The sequence below is a fragment of the Tiliqua scincoides genome, chromosome 4 (assembly GCF_035046505.1).
Source record: "Tiliqua scincoides isolate rTilSci1 chromosome 4, rTilSci1.hap2, whole genome shotgun sequence".
Taxonomy (NCBI): domain Eukaryota; kingdom Metazoa; phylum Chordata; class Lepidosauria; order Squamata; family Scincidae; genus Tiliqua; species Tiliqua scincoides.
In genome coordinates this window covers 45,585,891-45,605,230 of record NC_089824.1, presented here as the reverse complement: position 1 = coordinate 45,605,230, position 19,340 = coordinate 45,585,891, and the positions used below count along the sequence as shown (strand labels likewise).

At 42.3% G+C, this 19,340-nt stretch overlaps 1 protein-coding gene across 1 annotated transcript in view; it reads left to right on the top strand.

Moving 5' to 3' along the window:
• Positions 1 to 19,340, top strand: part of RP1 (RP1 axonemal microtubule associated) — a 206,939-nt gene that overhangs the window by 174,184 nt on the left and 13,415 nt on the right. Inside the window, exons 47-51 of the mRNA XM_066624417.1 lie at positions 364 to 512; positions 8,505 to 8,712; positions 10,218 to 10,277; positions 10,553 to 10,731; positions 12,544 to 12,760. Coding sequence (XP_066480514.1) covers positions 364 to 512; positions 8,505 to 8,712; positions 10,218 to 10,277; positions 10,553 to 10,731; positions 12,544 to 12,760 — 813 coding nt within the window. The remainder of the gene's footprint in view (positions 1 to 363; positions 513 to 8,504; positions 8,713 to 10,217; positions 10,278 to 10,552; positions 10,732 to 12,543; positions 12,761 to 19,340) is intronic.

Here is a 19,340-nt window from a genome sequence, read left to right as displayed (position 1 = left end):
GGATGGGCTGGCCTTGTGCATACTCATCATTCAAGTGACTCTAGGGTGAAAACAGTTGGCCACTTTTGATGGAATGTTTGGTTGCAAGTTTTGCCTAGGGGTAGAAAAGGTTCATGCAAGGATCCCGATAAAGGAGTGGTAAAAGATAATGCATCTTTTACCTTTCAAGTGGTTCTTATGGCCTAGCCAATGGAAGTAGTATTTTGTCATAAGGCTGGAAGTGTTTTCCCATATCAGTTCAGTGAAGTTCAGCACCCACCCAACCCTTCTTATCCACAGTCTAGAAATACCACTATTATTCTCATTAAATATATGTAAGTATATTTATTGCTTTAAGTTTAGTATCTCCTTCTTTTTATTCAGTTAACCAGTATGATCTGTATATCTCAACGGATGCATCCCCTGAGTCAGGAACAGATGCAGATGTGTATGTCACTTTGAGGGGATCCATGGGAGACACTGGCAGGAGGAAACTACTGAGAAATAGCAAGGACGTTTTCACCAAAGGGAAGGTAAACTTCCATAGAATTGTTGCATGCAACTTTAGTTGTCAGCTTGTAGTGCTTCATGTTATAAAAGTATATACAACAATGCTGTTACATTTGGCACTTAATTTCTGCCCATTCTGAAAATAAGGCATAATTGTGCTTAGTTCTGAGTATCCTATGAAGATATGGTCTTCAAATGTTTAACTAGTTCAACCAGATTGTTATTTTAATGTCAAAAATCAATGAATCAGCTCTTATACAGATAGAGCTTGTTTATCAGCGAATTTTTCATCTTCAGGTCCTTCAGACCTGTATTGAGCCAAACTCAACTGTACCTGAGCCCTCAGAAGGGGACCGGAGCTGCATACATCCACCAGCTGCCTCTGTGGGCTTCAGAATGGCCTGGAGAAGTGAAAAACACTATTTCCATTTCCTGAGGGAAACCGGAAGTGACATTTTTCACCATATTGGGCATTCTGAGGCCCAGGGAAGCCCTCCAGGGCTTATGCCTTATATGGGAAAAAAGAATGCAAAAAAAAAAAAAAAAAAGTCACTTGCAGTTTCCCTTGGGAAACCAGAAATTTTGCCTCTCTGGGCCATTCTGAAGCCCAAAGAGGCAGTGGGTGGACATTGGCTCCAATCCCCTTTGGAGAAAGGGGCTGAAAATCACAGATTTGATTATCTGCTATTTTCTGTATCCGTGAGGGATCTGAGAACGGATCCCCTGCGGATTTCAAGGCCCCACCTATAGTGCTAAACACTAGAGCAGTGGTTCTCAAACTGGTAGGTCGCATCCCACCAGTTCGTGTAATGCTTCCCTCATCCCTTTAAGGAGCAGGGGAAAGGAGGAGGCAGCAATGCGATCCCCAGGGTCGCTGTTCAGTATTTTTTTTTTTAAGATAATACAGGTTGAGTCTCGGTATTCATGAGGGTTCCATTCCCAGAACTCACATGGATGGCAAAAATCTTATTAAAGCAAATCCACTTAGAAAACAATGTCCCTTTGCTAGGCGATTTAAAAACAGCCTTGCTGACCTTTGTGATGTATGACACAAAAATTAGGCAGACAATCCATCAATCAGTCTCTCTCCAGGCACTTAGAACAGCTTCAGTCCAAAGCAAGTAACCTCTCCCTTCCCCCTGAGCAGATTAAAGAATGATAATCACTTTGCATTCTTTCTCAGTGCTGCGCTCTGGATGAAGGGAGGGGTCGCTGGCTCAGAGTGAAGCCTCTCTAAGGCCTGGAGATTGATTGATGGATTGTCTGCTTAAAGACTCTGTTTGAACATCACAAAAGTCAGCAAGGCTGTTTTTAATTTGCCTAGCAAAGGGACATTGTTTTTTAAATGGATTTGCTTTAATGCGATTTTTGCCATCCATGTGAGTTCTGGGAATGGAACCCTCACGAATACTGAGACTCAACCTGTATTATCTAAAAAAAAAATACTGCAGATCAGACCTGCAAAAGTATACGGAAGTGAACCGATTCCAGCCTCATCAGTAATGTTTTATTTTATGCTTAATTATGCATATGTTAGGTACGTTTTCTCTCCTCCAGAAATAAACTTCCTCCAAAGAGCTTCTAATAAAATATACTGCTTATTAAGCAAGCAAACCTGCACCTTGAGCTATTTCCTTTTTCTCATCCTCAGCTAGAGCGCCTAGAAACAGTGAAGTGAAGGATTTCAGAATATCTCAGGCATGGAATTTGCATGCTTCACCTTAACAGTTGTTGTGACATTTTAAAATGTGCTTTGCCTAGCAATAATTTTTCCCCTGACTCTCTGGTAACTGCCACTCAATAGAACTGAATTCTTGTTTAATATCATGTCAAAATATGGCATTAGCCTCATACAAATGCCAGGACTGTTATAAACACCAGTTTAATGATGTAGAAATATATCAGAAAGTTTGAGATTGTCAAATATGTTTGTAAGAAACAGAGAAAACAGGATCCTTTGTGCTAGATCCCACAGGTGCTGGCTGGGCACCATCTGTAGGCTCCTTGTCAATCAAAGACTGCATGTCAATCAATTTTTTGACTTGATGTGTTGCAATCTTCATCTGACCCTTGAACTGAACCTGCCATAGATACAGAGTTTTTCAAGCTCCATTTTCAAAATGTTAAAAAGTAATCATACTCTTAAAAGCCAGTTTCCTTCCCAAAAGCGCTCTCTCTCTCTCTCTCTCTCTCTCTCTCACACACACACACACACACAGAGTTGGTCATGGAGACAACTGGATGATTAATAATATAACTTGGCCACCATTATTTTCTCTTAAAGGCATATGTGATTTTGTGAGTAGTCAAATGCAATTTACTTTCATGTCTCAAAAAATGTTGTATACTTGCCTAAAATCTGAGGATCCAATGTTTTCTATACCATTTGTGTATTTATGAAGCTTAATTGATTAGCATTCCCATTATTATAAAAATAATAGCTGTGCTTTCTGTTGCCTCAAAAGAAAAAGAGCTGTTTTTAAATGATGTGTACCTAAGCCAATAGTTCTTAGGCATATGAGTTCCACATTCCAGTAGAACTGGAACTGATTGAAAATAATATGGCTGTTTCACTGTAAACCAGGAGCACTTTCAACCCTCTGTCAAAGGCAGACCCATGTATAATATGCTATCTTGGCTGTTAGGAATTACTATGGCCAGGTTTGCTTCCCCAGGAATGGACAGAGATAGCACACCAGCTGAAGTTGTTGAAAAACATTGTGGATCACCACCATTTGCCTCCGAGAACACATGATTACTTATTAATTTCATAATCCAGGAGACATGAAGCCCAATCCACCACAAATCAGCAGACTCTCCTCCTCCTCCACCACCACCCAACTGTATCCGTTTTATCTGAATTATGCTTGAATTTCTCCACCCATGTCTAGTCATTCAGTGACTTCAGACATTGGGTCAGAACTTCCACTGCTCTCCGGTGCTCAGATGGAAAAAGATATGGAAATGGGTGCCATCAGCCTAAGGCTGCAATCCTGTACATATTTACCTTGGAGCAAGGTCCGTTAAACTCAATAGAACTTATTTCTGAGTAGACATGCATAGCCTTGATCTGTAAATGTCTGCATAATCTCATCTAGGAATTTAGGGTAGATGTTAAGTAGCATAGTGATCAAGGTGGAACCCTGTGGTATGTCATACACCAAAGGTTGTGGAACAGGGCAGCCATCTCCAAGCACCATCTTCTGCAGCTTGCCCTCCAAAAATGATCAGAGCCACTGAAGTGCAGTGCAACCAGTCTTTCTAATAGCCACCAAACAAACCCAAAAGGACAAATGACTTAAATCATAAAAATAGCTAGATAGAAGATCCTGCAGACTTCTTGAGTTGCTCATGAAAATTACTATTTAACAATTTCAGTGGCACGCTCATGTATTATTGTGGCAACTAGTGCTGGCACAGCAACCCTTCATATGTATATCTCTCACATACTATAGTGCCCACACGACAGTATTTTTAGTAGCCTCCCACATGTAGTGGTCTACATGAGTGGTCCCACATGAGTGGTCTAACATGAGAATAGGCTTTCAAACTTGTGAACTTAAGGCATAGCATATTGTAAAGTTAATTTTATAGGTCTGTGCATTCTCTTTGTAGTAATCCATTTTCAGTCATTCTTATGTCAGTTTTGCAAATGATTGTATTACCATTCCAGTTTTCTTTAACAAGCATTTATTTGCTGGGAACTGCTTTGAATATAGCAGTTAAAGTGGGGTATACATTTTTTTAAATTTTATTTTCCTGTTAATCCAGTTTTCTCTAATGTTACTTGGATGTGAGAAGTTAAAAGGAGATGCTGATCAGAAAAAGTGAACCTGACACAAATATATCATGGAAGGAAAAGATTAGCAAGAACAAACCATTTGTGGGTTCCATCATCTTTTACAGCTATTTTTATTCATAGATGTCCCAGTTTCAGGAAAAGGAAGGCTGTCTTTATGCCTCTTCCACCAGGCTCCATCTCTGAACTTCTAATTTCAGCAATAAAATCTCCAAAAGAGAGAAGAGAATTATCAGGCCACAAACTGGGTTTCATGAATCTCAATTAAAAAAAGAAAGTTCCCATCCTGCTGAAAATAGCTTTCTCTAGTTTCTTGTAAAACGTATCTAAAATGGAAAGTGGGAATTATAGGAAATGAGTTGAAATCAAGGACTGTAGCAAAGCAATTGACATTCAGGACTTCAAGATGAGGGATATGGTGTGCCTTGATTCACCATTTCCGTTTCTGCTGGGAATATTTTTGCTAACCAACCATCAAGTTTGGACTACAGAGGATTTATGATTGATGCTTATGCAGAGACTGTTTATTCTAAACCTACCACTGCTACTGCAGCGATTACAGCCACGAAGGGAAAGAGAAAGCTTTCAGATCTGACTTTGATGAGTGCAGGATAAAGCCAACTTTTTTTTTTTTTAAGTCAATAGGCATTCTCAGAACCCTGGGAAAAACTTTGCAATGCCGAAAAGTGACCTCCCAAGGAAAAATACCAAGCATATCATTTTTGTTACTGGTTTATAGTGGATGAATGAAGTGTCAAAGGGCTTGCTATGCTTCTCAGTGGGACTTTGCGTGTTTTCTGTGACAGAAACAGAAATGTCAGTTTGGGACTTTGTGTTGATTTTCTTGGTCTAAAAACATACGTTTTCCAGTTGCTCATCAAAAGGGCAACTGTGCAAAGTTTAAATAAAAGATGATGATGATTTTGCCTATACTTATTTAGGGTGCAATCCTAACCCCTTATGTCAGTGCTTTCCAGCACTGGCATAGCAGTGCCAATGGGACGTGTGCTGCATCCTGCAGTTGGATGTCACTCACAGAGGCCTCCTCAAAGTAAGGGAATGTTTGTTCCCTTACCTCAGAGCTGCAGTGCCCTTATGTCAGTGCTGGAAAGCACTGACATAAGGGGTTAGGATTGCATCCTTTATTAGTTAAATTATTCAATTGTTAATCTGGTTCATATAGGCAGCCTAGGTGTCAGGTCAGCATTGGCTGAGGGCCCACAGTCCATAGTAGGGTTGACCCTTGAACTCTCAGTACTGGTAGCCAGTGGCATCGCTAGAGGGTTGTGGGGGGTGCGGGCCGCACCGGGTGACGCGCATGGGGGGGTGACATGCACGGGGGGGGGGGTGACACGCACAGGGGGTGTAATGCACTAAAATCGCAGTGGTGAGGAGTAACACCATCATGTTATATACCATTGGATGTGGAATTTTGAGCTGAATGCAATGCAAAAAATCTCAGAGTGAAATATCTCCTTTCTATCAAAAGTTAATGGCCAAAAAACTGGAGAACAAAAGAATGCATGGATCCCTATGGAAAGTGAAAGTGAGCCATATCGCGCGTTTACCCGCGAGTAGGTGAACTTTCCTTAGTCTGTCAGAAAGGGCAGGCTGAGAGGAATCCAATGACACCACAATGGTCCTGATCCAATGAATGCAGCCCTCAAAAACACCTGAGAAGGAAGTCCCTCCCTCCAAGCAGATGAATATATTGAGCCCTATGAAAAGTAAATAAGCCTGTTTACTTGTGAGTAAGCAAATGTGCCTTGGCTAGTGTGGAAAATCAGGTGAAGAAGTGTGCAAGGCTACCAGAATGGACCTGATCCTATGCACCTGCAGCTGAACAAGTGCTCCAGAAGGCAGCTTCCCCCCCCCCCCACTAAAAAGGATCAAAACAGAGGCTTCAACTGAAAAGGTGAACCTTTTTGAGACTTACAAAGCCAGGTGGATCCTGACAGTGATCTGGTTTAAATAGAAGTTCTTAAATTTAACTGGGTACTAGGCAAGGCTGAAAACCTTACTGATGGGGGGGGGAGTTATTGCAGGCAAGCTACAGAGGAAATTCACTTGGTGGAACAGGGCTGGCTTCTGCTTATTTAATTATTTGTTTTACTTTAATTATCCGCCCTGGGTCCCTTTGGGTCCCTTTTATTATTATTATTATTATTATTATTATTATTATTATTATTATTATTATTATTAATTTTAATTTGCCTGATGATGTCAATTCCACCATGACATCACTTCTGGTGGGTCTTGGACAGATTGTCATTCTAAAAAGTGAGTCCCAGTGCTAAAAGTTTGAGAACTGCTGCAATAAGGTGTTAGTAAGTTGAAACCCTGGTGTGTGTGTGTGTGTGTGTGTGTGTGTGTGTGACAGCACTAGTGACCCAAATCATGAAAATCATAATTTGGAAGAATAATACCATCATTATATATCAATCAATGTGTAATTTCATGCAGAATGTGTTCTATCTTCTATCAAAAGGTACAGCTGAAAAACCAATGGGGGTGGAGTGATAGTACATCACCACGCTCACCACCTGGGGTGTTGCCCCGCCGACTGCATTGGGGGGGGTGACGTGCTGGCATCCTGCACCAGGTGACACGAACCCTAGTGATGCCACTGCTGGTAGCAGTACTGAGAGAAAGGGCAGCATAGTCCTGTTCAGACACCTCCTTCATGGTCCACTGAGCCATCTATCAAAAGTACTCTCAACTTGTTTAGGCTTTTCCTCAGTTTATCCCTCATCCACTCATTAGTATCATTAATGAGAAATTATTACATTATCATCTTCATACAGGATTGTTTCAATGTGATATCTGTAGCTTAAATAATAAATCAGAGGAGTTCTGGACTAAGAAAAGTTATATGCACATTATTCTAAATAGACAATACATATACGCTTTCCACATGCGCTGCCTCCGATGCATTCTCGGCATCACCTGGCAGGACAAAGTTCCAAACAACACAGTCCTGGAACGTGCTGGAATCCCTAGCATGTATGCACTGCTGAAACAGAGACGCCTGCGTTGGCTCGGTCATGTCGTGAGAATGGATGATGGCCGGATCCCAAAGGATCTCCTCTATGGAGAACTCGTGCAAGGAAAGCGCCCTACAGGTAGACCACAGCTGCGATACAAGGACATCTGCAAGAAGGATCTGAAGGCCTTAGGAATGGACCTCAACAGGTGGGAAACCCTGGCCTCTGAGTGGCCCGCTTGGAGGCAGGCTGTGCAGCATGGCCTTTCCCAGTTTGAAGAGACATTTGGCCAACAGTCTGAGGCTAAGAGCAAAGAAGGAAGGCCCATAGCCAGGGAGACAGACCAGGGACAGACTGCACTTGCTCCCGGTGTGGAAGGGATTGTCACTCCCGAATCGGCCTTTTCAGCCACACTAGACGCTGTTCCAGAACCACCTTTCAGAGCACGATACCATAGTCTCTCGAGACTGAAGGTTGCCAACATTATTCTAAGTAGACAATACATATATTAAACGAGTTTGTAACCTGCTTACCTCAAGAGTGTTCCAATTGACATTGATGTGATTGTTACCTTCTCTCCCTCCCCCAAAAAGGATTCTAAATTTCACATGCAGTATGTAAAATATCTAGGACTAATGTTCATATTCTGCAGAAGAATGAATTCCAGAGCTGGAATCTTTGTTTTCTGCAAGCTTGTCTTTCTGTTTACTTTGCAAACTGGCCCCCTCAGTTCAGTTTCACTGTTATCGTCTAGATTTGTGAATATGCCTAAATGTAATCTACAGCCCAGTGTGTGGATGAACTTCTCATTCTTTTCTGTGCTCTGTGTACATGCTTTTTTTCTCTGTATACATGCTCTGTGTACACACGCACACAGTTTTCATTGCACTATTTTCATTGCACAGTTTTCATTGCACTATTGTTGGCCTCCATAGTTTTATTTGGAGGCCAACAGAATGCAATTTAGGCTGTAGTCTTATAACACCTGGAAGTAAGTCCCATTAAACTCAGTGGGGTTTATGTTTGACTAAATATGCGTCATATTGCACTGTTGGTTTTGTCCTTTGCATGATCAGGGCTTCTTGAGTCTTCTTATTAATGCATCTCAATTTAAAATACAAATAAAACAGACCAGCAGTCCCTTTTACTTCTGGATACATTTCATTTCACGACATTCAAATCTAACTATTCTGTTTATAAATCCCATTGTATGTTGATTGTGATCCTTCCAGGTGGATGTTTTTCAAGTGAAAGCTGTAGATATCGGCACTCTGTATGAGCTTGTTGTAGAAAAAGGAAAAGGCTCTGATTGGCACCTTGAGAAGATTATTGTAAAAGAACCAAAGTTTTCTGGAAGAAAGATACTGTTCATGGCTCAAACATGGTTAAGAGACAGAACTGATAGGAAACACTGTGCCTCAGTAACTCTGAATGTTACAGGTCAGTATTATTTGAGACATTACTTATTTGCTGAGAATCTCCTTCAGAACTGCAGAACATGCCACTTTTTCCATTTGTTATAAAGCCAGTTATAACAGAAAGCATACCATGCAGAATCTCTGCTTACTACAGCAACAGCAGTAGCCAGCTTTGCAGTTAGCATAAAGAATATTAATAATCTGTTGCAACCAAATGGAATAAAATTTTATGGGAGTTTTCTGTCACCAATTGCTTATTGCTTATCTGTAAGCCATCCCTTATTCCCAGCCAATGGCCATTACTGTTGTGTCATGGAATATTCACGAACATTCCAATTTTTGAAGGGAAAGAGTCAATCAATATAGTAAACAGTCTAGTATTATTATAGGTTACCCTTTGCTGTGCTCACCTCAGGTTTTCCAAACAAAACTCTTTTCTTAAGTGTTCTCCAAGAAACCTCAGAATGCAGACCCCTCTGGGAGGGACCCTTTCTAGTTGTCTTTCCTGGTCCTAGGAGACCAGCCAGCTTCTTATGTTCTCTGTAAGAAAAACAGTGTAAGAAAAAATGTTCAAATTCTTTTGAGGCTACCTCCCCATGGTACAGCAGCACCAAAACAGCCACCACTGTATCCCACGGGGCAAAGGAACATTGGTTCCCTTGCCCCATGTCAGGCCCAGGCAGCCCTTTTGGGTCTATTTGGATCTGCTCCAGCTCAACAGTTGATATGGAATCGAGTAGCCCCTGTAGGGATTTCAGGCATGGGGGGGGGGGGACTAGGATGCAGCAGCAAGCCTGAACCACCACCCCGGGCTACCCTCCCCCCTGCCCAAAAACATCCATCTCTGCCACCATTCCTCCCTCCCCCAGTTCACTTACCCCAGTCAGTGGGCTACACTTCAATACCTACAGAGGCACTGGCCTCCGCTTGGCCTTTGACAGCCAGTTTGTGACTGTGCACATGCCTGTTCCGGCAGCAGTAGCCTGCATCGGATCAGGCTCTAAATATGAGTGTTTGAAAATCAATGTTACTTAATCACACAAACATCCAAGATTATCCAGGCCAGTGATTCTCAAACTGATGGGTCACGACCCACCAGCCTGGGAAGCATGGTGCCTGGCCCTTTAAGAGGTAGGGAAGGGGGGAAGGCAGCAATGTGATTCCCAGGATTGCACCACTGCCAGGGACAAGGGGTGGTTCTATCTACTGAAAGCTAGAGCCAGCCTCCGGCAGGGGGAATGCATGGAGCCTCACAAAATTGTTTTCAGGGCTCCCCAAGCCTCCAAAACTCTGAAAACTCAGAACCCACTTCTGGTTTTCAGTCACGCAGAGGGCTTCACATAGCTCCACACCTTCCCCCCCTCCCGTCCCTGGCAGCAGCACTATCCTGGGAATCACGTCAGTGCCTTCCGTCCTCTTCAACACACACTAAGCTGGGTTTTCAAACTCCTTGAGAGTTTGAGAATAGCTGATCAAGGCATTCTATTACAAGAACATTAATGTGGTTTTCCATCTTGTTTTTATTAGAAATACAGGAAGGGAGAAGCAAGACCGCTTCACTATTACAAAATCAGCAAATGAAATCAGGTAATTTTAAGCTGTGACAGACAATGTGAGCAGAACTCTGAGGCATCTCTTCTATAATCAACCTTGTATTCTAGCTGTTTGACCATGTTATCCTTGGTCAATGATGTTTAATATAAAGTGTGACCAAAAAAATCTGACATTGTGCAGTTTGGGAATTCATTGTCTCTGTGTATGGTATGTTATATAGAAAAGCTCACTATTATCTTTGGTTAATTTAGACTTCACAGAAACCTGTTTGATCTTTCTTCTGATAACTATTTTTTTCGATTATTCAGAGGGTTCATGGAAGATTTATTTCACTAAGTGTCATCAAGATTCGTCAAAAGATTTTGAGAAGTCTTGGAAAAATATTTCTAAACTGATCATGGTATTTTATGGAAGCAGTGGTAAATCTGAACCCTTTTCCATGACCAAGGCAGTACGAGATCAAGTGGAGGACCAGATAACATGTGATGTGAGATAATTTGTACTGTTTTGTCATCTTTGCTACCCATAGTGAAAATGGTTTCTCCTGGATCCTGGTTCCAGGGTGGGTCAGTTGACTGCTGGGAAGCACCTCCTCTTGGATGCCAAACAGTCACATGCAGAATGAACACCATAAAGAAGGGCTCCCCCTCTGATTTCCCAAACTGACCCCACCTGGTAATAAGCAGGTTTGTCATTTAAATCCCACTGGGCCTTAACACCACCAGTGATTTCCTATCTTTTTCTTGGCCTGTGGTGGTGGTGCACCATTCCATGTGGTGGTGAAGTCCTGGAAGTGCTAAACAGCATGAAATCATAGTAGCTGAGAACGGGTCAACAGTGTTGGCACCTGGAAGCCACAGTCCAAGCTTTGTTGAGTTGGTTCAACAGCAGCAGGGATGACACATTCCCATGCTTTCTTCATAAGCTATCCACTTCCCTGTCCCTGAACAGAACAGACTTTCTCAATTTAGTCTGAGGATCAGAGGAGTTCCTCCCCTTGGTGTTAATTCCTCACATCTCCCTGTCAGGCTACCAAGAGGACTGTTTTTCAGCAGGTCAGGTGGACCCACCTCCAAACCACAGAGGAGGGGAATTCATAAATAAGCCCAAATTTCATCTTTTTACAGAGATAACTGAGACTGAAGTTCATTCCTGCTTAATTTAATCACTAATTGTTCATTCTCCTCCTTCATGAACTAGGTCAGTGTTTCCCAAATTTTTAGGATCAGGACCCACTTTTTAAAATGACAATCTATGGTGACCCACTAGACAAAAAAAATCTAGAAAAAATATTTTATTTATTAATAATAATTAATTAATTACTAATTAATAATATTCAGGGTTTTGTGCTCCTGCAACTGCTAGAGGCCTTACATATGTATAGTATGTATAGACATTTGCTATACTCTCCCTATAAATTTAGTTCAAGGACTGTTCTCCCAAACCTTTACAGTCATTCCAGGAGACCCAGGAAGCTGAACTGGAAAGCAAGACGTGCAGTTAGGGACTTCCAGGCCAGACAAAAGGCTGAAACTGGGTTCACGCTTGATCTATGGCATGCTAACCACTAGAGAAAACTTCAAAATGTGGCATTTTAATTTGGGGGTATGAAGATTACCTCGTATCACAGGTTAGCCTTCCAGCTAACAATTTTCTTCTGCAAAATGGGCAAGGGTGCTTGCAGCTTTTAACGTTACAAAATCTTTTCACTAAAAATTGATCACAATCTACTGATTGATTGATTGATTGATTGATTGATTGATTGATTGATTGATTGAGACCTTTATTGGCATAAAACAATTTCCAGGAAATAGAGGCAATGGACAATATAAAATACACACAGTAAAAGCATGAATGTGATTTAAAAACATCAAACATACTACTGTACTCAGGCCACAAGATAAAGCACGTTGGGGGGGGGTAATTATGGGTTATCACACACAATCTACTAGTGGGTCCGAACCCACAGTTTGGGACACACTGAACTAGCTGTTCCTATTATTTATCCTTAACTAATATGTCTTGGTATATATTTTTCAATTATTTAGTGCAGGATGCCACTTGCCATTAAATACTGTAAGTTATGGTGTATGTCCTTGTCTTTTCAAAGGCAGTATATAGCTTTTAGTTGTGAGAAAAAAAATGAAGGCTATAACAGTGGGATATGTAGAGCTCTCTATATTAGCCAGTTGTGCTCCCTCTGGGGTCAGCCGGAATGTAGAATTCTTAAGAAAATGCCAATTTCAAAGAGTCAACTGATCTGTTGTAGAGATCAGCTTGCTATCTTGTTTCTTCCTAGGTGCATTTCACATCTGAACTGGGAATGCTCTATAAAGTGAAGTTTGGGCTTCAACACTTGGGAGCAAGCACATCCCAGTTGTTTCATCACTGCAAAATGCAGAACACAGTAACCCTGGACACCTTTTGTCTGACTATAAATAAAACACTTCCTCTTCTTAATGGAGACCAATGGATTGAGCTCCCTGTAGAGTGGCCATTAGGGGAAGCACTTTCTGGTAAGTATAAATCGGCATTCAACCCAAGAATAACTTTGATATTACAGCTCAACTGCTTATCAAGGAAGGTTGTTTTAATTGCTTTTGATTAAGTATACCATAAAATGATATGACTTGAGTACACATTTTTTAAAGAAAGTTATTTACGGTATTTCAATTACAGCAGCATAAGGGACATACATTCCATTTGTCTTAACTGTGTGTATAAATTACTTGTGGCTGTCAGGCCTTTGGCATCCCAGGCCCTGAATTGTTGTAAGCCAGGATGTGGCAAGATGGGCCTTGATGTCCAGGCCTAGTGTGAAATGCAAATAAAGGAACAGCAGCACTGTATATATGTGTGATTAGCAATCAGATACGCCTGAGTTAAGTAGGAGCCATGTGACTTGGGGAGATGTGTGCAAAGTCACATAGGCTATGGTGGAGTGGTGCAGTGCACCACTGGACAGCTAATCAGAAAGGGTCACAAGACAGTCTTGTGACAATGAGGTCGCCCTATTCTGATTGGCTGGCCCTGGTATAAATGAGGGCAAGAACAGACACCAAATGTGGGTTGCTGTGGTGGAGTTTCTGCGTGTCGGGCTGCTGGTCTGTTGTGTGACTTGGACTGCTTATCCTGACTGTGCCTCTCTGTATCCCTGACTTCTGGACTGTTTGACTGACTGCTCTTCTGCCTGCTCCTTTTACCTGCTTCTACAACAAACAAGCCTGCGTCTGCTTCTTTGGCTCTGTTTGGGATCGCCTGCTTCTTGTGCTATCTCCCTACGTTCCCATGCCGCTCTGCTATCGGGAAAGCAAGGGCTATGCTCCCCTGCTGCCCTGACAGTGGCCATACATTGTAATTGGTTGATGAAAGGTGGCAATTAATTAATAGGTTAAAAATCATACTTGCTTATTTTCTGAAGCAATCTTTTTATGGTGTACTAGTGGAAAAAGACACTGCCTTTCCTTGTAACAATTGTGACACTACTTCAACAATATGCAGCAAGATTGGGCTGGCACAGTTTTTTACCTGCTCACCATCCCAAATCATGAATCCAAGCTAGCAGAGATGGTGCTTAGTAGTAGAGATGCAGGAGTAGGAGAGATCCCTTTTCGAGTTGAACATGGCATCTCCAGGTTCAGCCATTTACCTCTACATGGAACGAGGCCTGAAGGAGGGGGAAGAAGAAAGGAAGTACATCTGCTAAAGGCCCACTCCCTATCTGATTGTGTGAACTGGTGGAAGAAATATGAGGGCTAAAGTAAGTACCTCTTGGCTGTTAAAAAAAACAAGAGTTAAAGAAAACAATTTAATACTGCTCAGAAGTTAAACACCATGGCCACACTATATTTCCATCTGAATTGAGGCAATAGTCATGTTGTGGGACAAGCTTCTTGCTTGTTGCTCTTGAATAGCTTCCCTACTACCCCTGGTGGGTGCTACTTGTTATTGTATCTATTTGATCAAGGGTTCCCCCCCTTTGCATAACGCATTCTCCATCTGCTTGCTTGTGCTTTTGTCTACTCCCCTCTCCAGCATTTTTTCTATGTTTTTTAATTCCTTAACTAGTTTATTAAAAATCCAGAGTTATCTTCTGACTCTGTCTGCCTAGTTCATCTTAACTGGTAATTCAGTGGGTTATAATGTCTAATTGCTCCATATGCTACTGTAGTTTTGATTTTAAACCAGAACCCCTGGATTTTTGTGATCTCCTAGGGGGATTTTTTCTCTTAGCTATCTCCCCTCTGCCTAGTGACTTTAGCCTAGAATGGTATCAGTTGCTATTCAGCTTCTCACCCAGTACAAAAGGGAAAGCAGAAGCAGGAAGAGATGTGTGAGCACTAGCCTTTACTCTCATCTGTCAGCCTGCCTTTGCCTGGTATGATCCCTGACAGTCTGTTCAATCACATATTTCATATCTCTTTCAATGTTTCAGAAAAGGTTGAGATTGAGTTTGTTGAATTGTTTTGCAAATTTAATCACAAAAAGGTGATTATAAGGTCACAAAAATCACCTATATATAGCTATAGACCAGGGGTGCCCAAACCCCGGCCCTGGGGCCACTTGTGGCCCTCAAGGACTACTAATGCGGCCCTCAGGGAGCCTCCAGTCTCCAATGAGCCTCTGGCCCTCCGGAGATTTGCTGGAGCCCACACTGGCCCAACGCAACTGCTCTCAGTGTGAGGGCAACTGTCTGACCTCTTGGATGAGCTGTAGGATGAAGGTTCCCTCTACTGTTTGCTGTTTCACATCCGTGATGCAATAGTGGCAGCAAAGGAAAGGCCAATCTTGCTTTGTACAAGACCTTTTATAGGCCTTGAACTATTGCAAGACCTTCATTCATTCATATAAGTTCATCTTTAATACATACATTTATGTAAACATATGTAAACTTATTCAAATTTTAAATGTAAATTAATTATTCCCCCCCGGCCCCCGACATAGTGTCAGAGACATGATGTGGCCCTCCTGCCAAAAAGTTTGGACACCCTGCTATAGACAGATAACTGCAAGAAAAACCATGTGAAAAGCACTTCATCTTCATTTTTATGTTAAAAATAGCATGCCTATCTTATATATACTATGCTACTTCTTTCCTAAGTTGGTTTTACACTTGCATCTCATGCCCCCTTAGAGATAGTCAAGACTTTATCGAGGAATCACTGACCATCTATTCTTAAGTGGAATTTAGAGGTAAATTGGTATCAAACCAGAGACATAATGGAGTCTGAGTCACAGATTTGCTCTGGGAAATGGTGGCTTTCTCTTTCCTTTCTGTAATGCAGCATGAGGCAGTAGGATGGAGCCATGCTAAATTGGATCATTTGGGCCAGCTAATCAGAAGGCATGTGCAGAGCATTTTATGCATTTGTGCCTGGCCCCTGCCTCAGTGTAAAGCCAAACAATTCACCTATCCTCCTGACTTTTAGCAGTGTAGGATTAGTCAGTTGCCATTCATAGAGCAGAGTAAAAAACTTTTAAAAATCCTACTCCAGTTGGCTGTGGGCAAGACATGTTTCACCACACTGTTAAAGGGTTAGGAGTAATAATATGTTTGGGCAAACCTTGACTTTCTTACTTGGTCATAGTAAGCAGGAATGCTGCAAACAAAAGCTTGATTATGAAACTCAGGGCATCCTGGTGAGCACCCCAAGGCATCACAACAGTGAAGGGTGGCTTCCAAAGACTAGTTAATGGCTTACCAGCTAGAAAGAAAGCTACCCTTCAGTTCTGCTGATTTTGTTGAACTCAAAAGTGGGAACCTCCTAATCACCATTAGCCAGCAACAGCAGGCATGTATCAGCCTTGGGCAGTAAGGCCTGATCATCTTAAAATCTTCATGACTGGGTTGTGAATTTGACTGCTTGCCACTTCTACATTTGTTACTCTTATCCATGTAACATGTTTAGGTTCCCAACTCTGTGGTCAATCTGCCATCTGTTGTTCAGTTATTTCCCATACTGGAATTCACATCCAGATGTTAACAAACAGCTGTATTCTCAAGATACCACTTAGTTCATTGTTACCAACACAGAAAAGTCAGTTTGGTTGAGTGGAAACAGGGGGTATGTATTTACTTGGATAGCACTGAAATTCAGTTCTTGTGCTTGAAGTAAAATTTTGAGAGAGACAGAATGGATCCACTTAACTGAGCACAAGTGAAAGTAGTGCAGAAATTTTTAAAACTATATTGGTAATAGCACAATGAAATGAAAATTCATGGTGGTCAACCTGGATTTGAGAAGACAATCTAGGAATTTGATTGCATAAACTCTTCACCATAAACCCAGGGCACCTCCCATTTGACCAATTTCTGCCCAGCCCACAGTTGTACACATTTTATCCTTGTTGCATATATGCAACACTGGGCAGAAAGGGCTTAATTCACATTGCATCACATTCACTAAAATACCACATTTTAATCAGCTTCCTATATGCAACATGGGAGTATTAAGACATGTATTCCTGGGAATAAGCCCTACTAAACACAGTAGGACAAATAAACATGCACTTCTAGATTGCACTTCTAACAACCTACCCCAGAAATTTTCAGCAAGAATGAATCAAGTGAGGAAATAGAACACTTTGTACTGTATATTAAAATCATTCTCTAGGCTAGAAACTCTTGCCTGGTTGCTTCCTCATTCCCCAGGCACCCACCATAAAGACACAAGACTATGTGATTTAGAGTAAAATGGGTCATGTTTATAACAGTTTATCAATTTACTGTGGATCCTATCTACACCAACTTCTCCCCCTTAAGGGCAGGCACTTACCCTGGAGAAGAAAACTAACCTGTCCAATCTCCCTTGAGCAAAACTACTCCAACTCAAGATCAACTTGACCCCCAATTTTCATCAGCAACCCCTGAAAAGGAGCTCAAGGAAGCTAAATTACTCTGTCTATCCCAAGCCAGACAGACATTGCAGTTCAAGTCTCAGGATTCAGCAGCTTGCATCCCTGAGCTAGACAGCCTCTTGAGATTGGTTCTGGGTCTCTCTTTTACCAAAGGGTAGACATCATTGCTGTACTCCTACTCCCCATCCCACCTTGTATCAGCCAGTTGTGGCCACATACCACACCTTAAGAACAGTCTGGAATAGGCAAAAATACTCTATACCAGTGTTTCTCAAACTGTGGGTTGGAACCCACTAGGTGGGTCACGAGCCAATTTCAGGTGGGTCTCCATTCATTTCAATATCTTATTTTTAATATATTAGAATTTGATGCAACCATGGTATGTGACTGCATTTGGGGAAATGTTACAGACCTGTATTTTTAACAAGCTACTATGTAATTCTTTTAACAATGATAGCAAATGGGACTTACTCCTGGGTAAGTGTGGGTAGGATTGCAGCCTAGGATTGTTAAAAAATTTTCCTGCTTCATGATGTCACTTCTGGTCATGACATCACTTCCGGTGGGGCCTGACAGATTCTCATTCTGAAAAGTGGGTCCTGGTGCTCAATATGTGAGAACCACTGGACTACAGCAATTGCAGTGGGTCCTAGCAATGAAACTCCTTCCTCCAAGTGCAGGCACCTAACCCAAAAGGAGACACCTAATCTGTACAGACCCTGTTGGATGACCCTGGCTCCAACCTGAGGTCACCTCTTGGCAACCCTAGCTTTTCAACAGAAACCCCTGGAAAGGTGCATGGGGAACTGAATTTGTTCTGCCCACCCTAAGCCATATAGCATTTGAAGAAGACATTGCAGTGCAAGCCAGATGGATCACCAGTCCGCGTGCCTGAGCCCAACAGCCCCTGGGTGCCAGTTCTGGTTCTCCTACCAACTCTCATTTACCCAAGGGAGCAAGACGCCATATCTCTACCCACTTTCACGCAATATTCCTTCCACATGTGGGGCGAGCCTGGAGCTTAGCTTTCCCTCACCTGAAAATTCTTTCAAATGGTAGCTCAGAGCATCCTGCAGATCTCTCAGAAAGATATCATTACCGGCCTCGGATAAGTGCACACCATCATCTCTAAATAAGGTAGGCTGTGAGAAAACACTGTCCTGATGGGTAATGACAGTTCCACCCTGCTCTAGGACAAACCTCCCCAAGGCACAGTTGACCTTCCTCCTTTATCTATCAATTGCCCCTGATTCTGTGGCACCTTCCCATACCCTACATTGTAAAAGATCTGACCAGATAATTTTAATTCTGGAATCCACTTCTGAATAGTCACATGGTCCCTGCATGCATCATGCCTCAAGGATAAATCAGTCCTTTGGCACAAATCATTCTTCCCAGGTAAACTATAAGGACCTGGGGAAGTCGAACCTGTTGAAGATATTCCCAAACCAGTGGCAACAGCTAGTTCCAGCACATTCCCTTTCTTCCAGTCCAAGTGATATTGTCGACAGCTCCAAGGCCAAACTGGTTGCCCAAACTGGTAAAGCATGCCCTCTTGTAGGCCCAGTAAACCACAGAGTTTCCACAGATCAGCACTTTCACCAGCTCCCTCCAGCTGCCACCTATCAAGTAAAACAGAATATAATCAATGAATGACCCAAAACCCAACCCTTCACCAGTCTTCTCTGGTGGTAAGATCTTCTCTGGCCAAATACTTGAAGGCCCTAGACTTTCACCTTCCATTTCACTGGATCACCTTATGATACAAATTCATTCCAGCAGCAGCTATGGATGCCCCAATTGGAAGGAATGGAGGTCAAAGTCTAAAAGGGATAAACCCATACCCACTAAACCCTTGTGGTCCACAGCCCAAACCTGAAAATGGGTCAAGATCTATCACTACATACAAAGAGGAGGCCAGGGGCATCACCCCATTTCTTCACTTAACACCTGCATGAGGCACAAGAGCAAATGCTTCACTTCATTCAGCGAGATCCAAGCTATTATATTCCCAGCATGCTCTGGGGTGTGGGGCAGGGACAGAATTGAACCCACTTGAGCCACTGACCCAGAAGAGTGGCCAACAATGCCCACTGCCTTTCCAATTGCTCTGGCAAGTCCTGGCAGATACCTGGAGCTCCATTTGTTGTGTGCATTTCACATGTATCCAAAGCCTGCATTGTAGAACACTATTTGCATGTCCCCTGAATGCCAGATGAATAATATCCAGGTACTTAA